The 9,970-nt window shown below is 37.8% G+C and overlaps 2 protein-coding genes across 3 annotated transcripts; both read left to right on the top strand.

Annotated features, from left to right (window-relative positions):
* The first annotated feature begins 2,119 nt into the window (after window positions 1–2,119).
* saraf (store-operated calcium entry-associated regulatory factor) lies at window positions 2,120–5,297 on the top strand. Its single transcript, XM_056731705.1, has 5 exons — window positions 2,120–2,373; window positions 3,028–3,206; window positions 3,469–4,133; window positions 4,251–4,333; window positions 4,455–5,297. The coding sequence occupies exons 1-5, from the start codon at window positions 2,286–2,288 to the stop codon at window positions 4,478–4,480; spliced, it is 1,041 nt and encodes a 346-aa protein (XP_056587683.1). The 5' UTR covers window positions 2,120–2,285; the 3' UTR covers window positions 4,481–5,297.
* Window positions 5,298–5,427: 130 nt separating this feature from the next.
* Window positions 5,428–9,185, top strand: xpa (xeroderma pigmentosum, complementation group A). 2 transcript variants are annotated; one of them, XM_056731725.1, is made up of 7 exons: window positions 5,428–5,630; window positions 6,271–6,464; window positions 6,570–6,680; window positions 6,780–6,885; window positions 7,177–7,342; window positions 7,854–7,971; window positions 8,328–9,185. In XM_056731725.1, the coding sequence occupies exons 2-7, from the start codon at window positions 6,287–6,289 to the stop codon at window positions 8,480–8,482; spliced, it is 834 nt and encodes a 277-aa protein (XP_056587703.1). In that variant the 5' UTR covers window positions 5,428–5,630; window positions 6,271–6,286; the 3' UTR covers window positions 8,483–9,185. The 2 variants fall into 2 exon arrangements, with proteins under 2 accessions (XP_056587703.1, XP_056587695.1); XM_056731717.1 differs by having other exon boundaries at window positions 5,428–5,637.
* Window positions 9,186–9,970: the final 785 nt, after the last annotated feature.

The raw sequence follows: 9,970 nt of genomic DNA, 5'->3' as shown, positions 1-9,970 counted from the left end.
TGATTTTCTAATCATCTTAGCATAAAAGAAATAGACGCGTTCAGCAGCAACAACATAAACAAACGTTGTGTGGCACAAACTTAACTTCCGGTTGACGTATTACTCAAGTCTGAGTGAAACACTACAGCAATTGCTGAAATAGATTAATTTAATAAAAGTCAGGTACAGGTGCCAAAGTAAAGGAAACATGGTAGTCTCAGCCTGAAAAGTCAAGTATCGGCACCTCTCTGGTCTTGCTGTCGTGATGGAAAGGGCGCTTTACAGCCTTCCAGGTTCTCTTGAAGAAACCACGGATTCCTGTTCGGTTCTTCTCTTGACATGGTGTTCTGAAACACAGAACAAATTGAGTAAACTATCAAAACATTTCTAGAGTTAAGGCTGGAATACACTCCAAGACTTTTAAGATCAGAACAGATTGAAGAAAAACAAGACATCATACACTTGCAGACTTTTTGAACGTTTGCATAGAAAAGAAAACCTGCAGACTGGCGCAGACTTTCTGCAACGACCCAAGACTAAAAATGGGCAAAAATCTGCGCAAAAGTCTTGTGTGTAATCCAGCTATTACATGTTTTTTTTTTTATTTTAAGACACACAGAACCTTTAGCAGTCAGTGACATCACTTTACAGTAGTGAAACAACATAGGACCACAGCACAGACTGCACCCAAACCGTGTTATAATCTTACCTGAAATTCACAGCAATGCTTTAATGTTTTTTTTTGTTATCAACAATTTTTTATTATTTTTTCACACACAACGTTACATAATATCCAAAATAAAACAAAACAAAACAGCAGACACATACTCAACATCTCAAGGTTCAATCAAAAGGGAGGGAGAGAGGGAAGGACAACAAGAACACAAAAGCTACTCCTTTAAATAATTACGTATATTTAACAAAAAACACTGCCAAGCCTCAATGGTTGAAGGCCTGGCCCCACCGACTCGCGCCGTTGTACATTCACATGAGACGATTTGCAGGAGGTTATGGATCCAATATGTCTCTCTACACATGAGTGGTGTAAACCAGTTCTGAATTATTGTCTTCTTCACAGCTGTAAAACCAGCAAACAACATTCTCTTTTGCATTGAACTAATACAGAGATCAGAATCATCATTAAGAAGACATAAACTTGGGTTAGCAGACCAATCAATTCTCAGTAATGATGACAAAACCAGATTTACATGTGTCCACAGACTGCTGATGACAGGACATTCCCAAAACATATGCAGAAAAGTGCCTGATGATGTAGTGTTACATATATGGCAGTTAAAATTTGACTGCAGTTTCATTTTAAATCTTTTGTAAGGAGTTATATATGCTCTGTGAATGACTTTGAAGTGAATCAGACGATGAGCCAGATTTTTAGATGTCAAACTGAGATTAGACCACACTCTCTCCCAGTCGACAGATAAATTAAGGTCAGATAATTCCCTATTCCAAATAGTTTTAATAGAAAGAGGTTTTGCAATACAATCAATAATTTTATTATATATTAAGGAAACAAATGGCCGACCAGCAGGTGGTGCAATCCAGTCCTGCATAGGATGAGAGGAAATGGAAGAAGACCAAGGAACGCCATACGCTTTGAGAGCAGAACGTAATTGAAGAAAAACAAAATATGCAGATGCTGGTAGGCAAAATTTGGCTCTCAATGCCTGAAATGAACAGAGGCCCTGGTTAGCAATGCTTTAATGTTTTCATGCCTTTTAATAAAGATGTAAAGGTTATTTCACAGAATGTTCTTTAAATGATAAAGGTTGATTTTAAGTAGAAAACTGAAAAGATCACAAAAAGAAAAGACTTTCAAAATCAAGGTATTATTACAGGCCTGATAGGTGAATTGTTTGATGTATGATTGAAATTCATGGAAATCATCTTTAAAAGCATTTCAGTTTATATTTCATTACGATTCTGTCATCTTCAGAAACAATATCAGCCAAATTGAGTTTAGCAACTGATCAGGTTAACAGACGACGGACGACGCTAGTAACTTTAATGTTAATCTTGTGTGATTGTTTGTATATTGTGTGCATACCGTGTGGTGTGTCTGCAGCGTTACCGCATTTATTACTGAGTGTGGAGGCTTGCCTTAAACTAGCTTTGGTCGAACGCAGGGCTCATAACACGGAAGCGGAAGCGAGACATGTAACGTTGAGCTGTCTATTTCATGTTGTTTACATCAGAATTGATTTTGTTTAATAGTTTAATGCCACGTACAGACTCACATTTACAGTTTACACGTCAAAACAAAGATCACGAAGAGATCTCCCGTCATAACCATGAAGAGCAACATGAAGAGCGTTGGAGTTTTATCTTTTCACGTTTTAACGTTATTACTGGTACCTCACATCGACTGTTGGAATAATGGTAAAGTATTTATATTAGCTGAGTTTGTAAGGTGTAAGAAAGTAATGTGCGCATTTAATAATTGTTTTATTAACCTCAAAGGAATATTTGTTAGTTTTTGTAATGTGTGATGGGTTTCCTGTGGACATTTTGTGACGCATGTTAGAGGGTGTGGCTAAAATATAATTTTTGATCGAATATGTTTTTATTAATAAAACATTATAATAATAACAAGCAAAAGTCGAAGGCAATATACAAATTGTTTTTATAGGATATAGGTTAGATGGAATACTTATTTTTTTAGGGCTATAAAAATGATAATATATAATAATAGTTCAGTATCAGTATAGCGGAGGTACGTATTTTTATTTTCTTATGATAATCATGAAACGTGGCTAAATAAAAATAGTTCAAAACTTAGTAACAAAAATTCAAAACAGGTTCAATGTTATAAAGGACATGTTATTATAACATTACTGTTGTTAAGTTGGTTGAAATCTAACCTACCTTTAGTAACAAAACCATGATTTTTTTTAATTGTCGCCAAAAAAAGTTGCCACAACCTAACCCTGTTCTATAGATGTCACTAAGGCACCTTTTTACTGAAAGTCAATGATGAATCTTTAAAATATCCTTTCCAAAACGAAAAGTGTAAATTTCCTTCCAATGTTCCAGATGCTGTGTTACTGCGTGATGTTCAGGTGCTCACCCTCCACAAAGGTCGTTTCACCACAGCACGCCGCTCCAGTCCTGTTCCGCAGCTGCAGTGTGTCGATGGGTCCGCTGGCTGCGGGGCATTCGTAATAGAGGTGGTCCAGTGTTACAACAGAGGATGGGATGGCATAGACATACAGGTAGACAACCCTACGTACAGTAGTATTCTTTTACATGTAGTGAATTGGGATGATACATAGATATATTATATATATATAAAGCGCCATTAAACTACCATAAAAAGGATGTCATGTCATACGCAAAATTCCAATTGTCGTGATCCATAAAGTAATTTTGTGTGCAAAATATTTTAATCTTCATATCCGGTGAATCAATGCACTCCTGGTGTCAAGAGCTTTAATTATAAACTAATCTTTCAACTAGTCTTCTCTCTCTTTGCAGTGGGAATGTAAAGCCGACATGGACAACTGGTACAGGTTTGGCCGTGTGGAGGTGTCCTGTGAAGGTTATAGCAGTCCTAATGACGAGTATGTGCTTAAGGGATCATGCGGTCTGGAATACACGCTAGAGCGCACGGCAGAGGGGAAACAACAGCACGGGCACGACTCCAGGGGCTCATCTGGTTTTTCAGGCTTTGCCTCTAGTTTCTTCCAAGGCTCTTCTAATCACAAACAACAGCAGAGAGGACACCATCAGCCATATGACAACTCACAAAACAGCCAGTCGGGTGAAGGAGTGGGGGGGCTTATAGTGGTAGGGATCCTTCTGCTTTTGGCGTATGGTGTGTACAAGATGTTTCTATGCAGTCCTACTCAAGGCCGTCAAGGTTACTACGGCAATGACCCTCAAGACTTCGGAGGGCCTTCGGATACCAGCCATGGCACAGGACCACCTCCTCCTGGATTTAAGCCAGATTATTACGCAGACCAGTCCAGCTCAGGGCCCGGCTATGGTTTTTCTGACGAATACACCAAACCTCAGGGTTCTTGGACTGGTTCCAATTTTGGAAGACGATCTGGTTATGGTGGCACCGGTGGCGGTGGTGGAGGGTTTTGGACCGGAATGGGAGCAGGTTCACTTCTGGGTTACATGTTTGGGAACCAGAGGTAAGTACATAACATCAATTTACTCATTTAGTTTGAGCACTTTTATCAGCACAATTGACTATTTACAATTTTTGACTTAGAATGTTAGTATGCAAGACTTATGTTTTATGTCCTCAGAAGCCAACCACCGATGGGATCATCACACTCCTACAGACCTTCTCCAGCACCAAAAACAAGCTCAGGAACACGCACTGCTTCAGGTATATTACTGTAAACCCTATAAACTCTCAGATTTTTATCTAAACAGTCATTCTGGAGTATGAGAACCCAGCAGTCTTCTTTAAGATATCTACTTTTTTAAGATGTTTTTGTCTTTTGCAGGTTTCGGAGGAACTAAAAGAAGATAAATGAAGATGACGGATGAGTGATGGATATCCACGCTCACAAGCTCATTGCCCACATTGGTCAGGATTGGGACGTGACCTGACATTTTGATCTTGAATAGTTTGTTTCTATTTTCTTAAACTCATTTACGCTCCAGACCCTCTTCATGCTGCGCTTAACCAGTAGGCCTGTGAAATGATAGTATAGTGCTGTTTGCTAGAAATTAAGTTGCATTTTCGTTTTTATAACAGACTTTTCTCTTTTGGGCTCAGCTTTATTGACTTGAATGTCTTTATTTTACTTTAAAATAGTCAATGCGATTGTATAATTTCTGGTTTGACAGTTTTGTTGCTTTAAGTAAATTAGTGCCATATGCAAATTGGCAAACAGAGCTGTTGACTATTCAAACTTTCACATGGTCTTTAATTGCAGGTCACTGTATGGCATTGATTTTTAGAAAATACTGTAATTTCGTAATTGCTGTAATGTTGACATCATGACTTAGCATCTTGTTTGTGAACAATGATGCAAGGACTTGCTGTGATGAAGGATTAAGAACATGTCACAGGCTCTTGCAGGTGTGTTGCTGTTTGAATGAATTGGCTTGTAAAATGCACTCGATTTGAATTTGGATGAATCGAGATGCACCAATGCGGCTGAGGAAAATCTCAGTCACATACATTGAAAATGTATATGACATATTTTGTACACATACAATATGTGTGTTAAATAGTATGTGACATTTGAATCCTAAACATTACATGAAATAAAGAAATGCAAGTGCACATAAAAAGATCATCGTTTGTTTCTAAACAACAAATAATAAAGTGTGTTCATGTATTAAGTTTCATATTTCCTAATTTTAACATATTTTTATTTAATACATTTATATTTACACTTCCCCTTAAAGTAATCCACTTATTTTTTTATTAAATGAAATGGAATGTAGATGTGTTCTCAATGTCATACGTATACTGAACAGATGATGGCGATGTTGAGCTTGTGGTGCCAAAAACATCTAATGAAGAGAAGGAATGTCAACACATTGCGTAAAACAAAAGCTGTAACGACTCATTTAGTTTTATTTGACTGAGAAAGATGAAATTTGAAAACAACAGAAGCAATTTCTGCTAAGACATTATATATTGTGGACGTTTTGACATCCCCGTGACGGTGCGAGGTAACGTTATTGAAATCATTTGTTAACGAGCTAACAATACATACAATAGCGTTGACAATTATTTTTTCATTAGATTCAAATTTTTGATAGAGTTACTTTAGTATATTTTGGTTTATTTGTTGTTGACTTTAGTCTGACACTAGTCAGGGTCTGTGTATCTAAAAGTGTATGCATTAATATTAGTTAAAGGAATAGTTCACCCATAATGGCCCCATTGATTTGTCAATAGTCATTTTTATTCCTAGTATGAAATTTCGAAGGTGACCATTTTTGGGGTAACTATACGTTTAAGACAATTAAATAGGATTGAACATATTTCTACAGTTTTTATTTGTATAAGTTTTATGATAGTTCAATTTGCACTTTAATTTTCAGGCTGTATACATTAACTTGTACTAATCCATTTCAAGCAACTATTATTTAACAATTAACAATATTATATTTATGAATTAGCATTAACCTAGATAGGAAAAAAATAACTGAAATAAAAACTAATGTTAATAAATGAAACCATAGTGTATTAACGTGGTTGTATTATAAACCAATTTACCATTTGTTTTCATAGCTTAACTGTTATGTGAAAGAAACATAAGCCTAAAGAATGAGCAGTTGTGACTGAAATGTTACTTGTAGTATTTAAAGATTGATCATGGATGGACCAGAGGCCGGTTGTTCTCAAGATGCACCGCCGGATACTGCAAAGTCTGAAACTGAATCCAGCACGACTTTAACACCACACTTGTTGGCCAAAATAGAACGTAACAGACAGCGTGCGTTGATGCTCAGACAGGCAAGACTCGCCAGTAGACCGCTTTCAACTGGAGAAGGTGCCTGATCCTAAATAACACACACAGGCGAAATCTGTTCAACACAAAGTTGCATGAATGTTAATAATTTTGGAATGTTTAGATTTTTATCACGTCTTGCCTTAGGTGCCACTTGTGCCAAAGTGGCAAAAACAATAGACACTGGTGCAGGGTTCTTTATTGAGGAGGAGACGGCTGAAGATGAGCAGCAGGAGAGGAGAGTGGTCCATCAACCAGGTGAATTACACATTTTTTACAAACTGATTGACAATTAGGATAAATGTTCTGTTTTTGATATAATGTTTCCGAATGTTCTGTTGTATGTGTTTATTTTAGCCCCAGTGATGGAGCCGGATTATCTGATTTGTGATGAGTGTCAAAAGCCGTTTATGGACTCGTATCTCAGCAACAATTTCGACCTTTCTGTGTGTGACAAATGCAGGTATGACATCATCACAATAGTGTTGTCACATTTTTGAAGGGCAGCAACAATATGTTTGTATAGTGTTTTATCACATACCATTAAGTTAGTGTCAAAGAGACTAAAAGGAGTTGTTAAGAGACTACTGAAATTATCACCTGGTGTTGTTGGTGTACAGTTGGTTTCCGTTTTAATGCTTCGCTTTGTTTCCTGCCCACCTGCTATCTGAGTGGAGATAAAAACATGCGTGCGGTATTGTAACCCATTGCTGTTTGCGTGCTTCTGTTTGTTTATACTCTTGGGTTTTCACAGAGACAACGACGAGAAGCACAAGCTAATATCTCGCACGGAAGCGAAGCAGTCTTACCTTCTGAAAGACTGCGATTTAGATAAGAGGGAGCCGCTGCTACGTTTTATCCTGAGGAAAAATCCGCACAACCCGCACTGGGGAGACATGAAGCTCTACTTGAAGACACAGGTAGGATAAACGCTGACCATTTATCTTGATGTTATTTTCCAAGGTATTGCATCATGATTCTAATATTTAAAGCAACAGTTCACCCCAAAATAATAAATGCCCTAGAAGGGTTTGCTTTCCTACATTCTTCAAAATATCTTCTTTTGTGTTCAACAGAACAAGGAAATGTATAAAGCAAAATTCCTACTATGGTAGTCAATGGTGGCCAAGAACTGTTTGGTTACCAGCATTCTTCCAAATATCTTTCTCTGTGTTTATCAGAACAAAGACATTTATACAAATTTGGAACAACTCGAGAGTCAGTAAATCATGACAGAATTTTTTTTTGGGTGAACTGTTCCTTAAACCTTATTAACATTGACAAGCACAGTAAGCACCGTCATACACACACCTTTCGGCAAACTTGAACACATTTATAGAAGAGCGTTTTTTTTGTTGCATTTCGCATATCATTTTGTGTTTGGTTGTTAATGTTGTATACCTCATCATAGCTGTTTTTTGTATTTTTAAGGTAGTGAAACGCTCTATGGAGGTGTGGGGCACCGAGGAGGCTCTGGAGGAGGCCAAAGATACTAGAGAGGAGAACAAGGAGGTGCAGAAACAAAAACGGTTCAATAAGAAAGTTAAAGGTATGAAAGCCGGCCAATCTAACCACACTTGATTACACTTTGGTGAGAAGACACAAGTGATATCAATGGCCTTGAAAAACCTGTTATACTTAACATAAGGTGTGTGAAATAGCTTGAGCAGAATATATTATCAATTTTGACTTTATCTCAACTACACCTCTTCATTTGTATGAATTATACATGAGTCACAAATACATTCATTTTGTGGGATTTTTGTAACATTTGCTTTATGCAGCATCAGTAGTTTGCGCCACTATTAGCTAAAAAACCTGAATACAAATAAAGTAAAATTACCATAGAATGGATGACTAGGTTGCGACAATGTGATTTTATGCATTGCTCTCCTTGGCTTTCAGAGCTCAGACGGGCGGTGAGAAGCAGTATGTTTAAAAAAGACACCAGCGTACACCAGCATGAGTTCGGCCCTGAGGAGCTGCTGGATGAAGAAGAGGATCTCTACAGGAAGGTGTGTCGAACCTGTGGACATGAACTCACCTTTGAGAAAATGTGAATGGTTTTTAACTCCTCACGGGATGGGGACGGGTCAGCAAAGGACATCATTACTTCCCTGTTCTCTTCTTGTTTCAGTAGATGAACATTTAATGAACAGAAATTCAGTTGATGAACTTGGATGATGAACATCTTCTCATCATCACATTCTTCTCAAGGACTAAACTTCTAGATGCTTTGGTGCTGTTGTCTTTTTGTCACGAGAGGGTGCTGTTGAGCTTCTATTATCCAGAGCTTTTGATATCAAATATTACACAAGGTTGAGGTTGTGTCCTTGATTATTAGGGTGAATGTCTTAACACTGTTGTGGTATTGAGGGCACTCTACATCTGTGAAATGGAGTTTAAATATACAAATTAACCTCATGACATTGCTGCTGCATACATAATATTAAGAACACGACTAGAACAGAAATTGTGTTTTGACATGTCATTTTTCTGTATGTTGTAGCATTATCATGTGGTAATGTAATGTTAGAGAAGAAGCAACATCAATCTGGTGATCTTCCTACTCAGGAATATGAACGATTTCATATTTGGTGTTTCAGTTTATGTTTGATTACAGAAAGTGTTAGACAAACAACAAGTCGTGGCAGATACTTTCTATTCTTTCATAGAAATTATGAATTTAGTTGCGCACAAGAATATGTTTGTGTTTCAGATTTTTTTTTTTGATTTAAAATAAACCTTTTTAAATATACCCTATACTCTGTATTTGCTGTGCCATATTTTTAGGAATTATTTTGAAACACTTTGACCACAAACATGATCTCCTAATTGCGTTTTTCAGGAACCGCATCCATTTGCACACTTTCATCACAGTGAGTAAGAGAGTAAATATGCTATGTTCCTTTTGTCACGTTGTGTCCAGAGACTGGGTTACAGATGCCTTGCATTGCTGACATTATTGGCATGAGCCCTGTATGTTTTCTTTTTTCTAGTGTCTGGTCACCGTGGGGTACTGCTAACTGTAGTGACATTGTAACTATCTCCACTGAAATGTCCTGAAATGTTTTATACTGTTGTATGAAGTCTAGTTATGACATTCGCGTGATTTTTACATTCATAGACATTAATGTCACGAAGCAACAGGCTATTTTCTACATTGGTTTTCAGGTCAGTTCTGAAACGATAGGTTTTAATGGGCATGCCGCATTGAAGACATTTGGAAGTAAACGCCCACTGCTTTGATTGGGTAGCAGTTTGCGTAGTTGGAGCCTTTTGTGAATTTGATTCGAAATGTAAATCTAGGTTACACATTAGCACCATTCACAGTTTTCGCAGGGCATAGGATTATCTGGATACCTCCTGTGATTTTAGTTGAGAACGAGCCGCAGCATGTCGGGGAACCGGGCCTAATTTCTTTTTCCTCTCTCGTCCCTGTCGCTCCCGTCTCCGTTCTCTTGTCTCGTCGCTACATACCCCCAGGCGTGGGGGACGCCGAGACTGGCTCCCCGGGGGGGAAGTAGGTACAGTCTCGGAGGAACCCC

The sequence above is a fragment of the Triplophysa dalaica genome, chromosome 2, assembly GCF_015846415.1.
Source record: "Triplophysa dalaica isolate WHDGS20190420 chromosome 2, ASM1584641v1, whole genome shotgun sequence".
Lineage (NCBI taxonomy): Eukaryota > Metazoa > Chordata > Actinopteri > Cypriniformes > Nemacheilidae > Triplophysa > Triplophysa dalaica.
The sequence above is the reverse complement of the archived record's forward strand: the minus strand, read 5'-3'. Positions and strand labels throughout refer to the sequence as shown.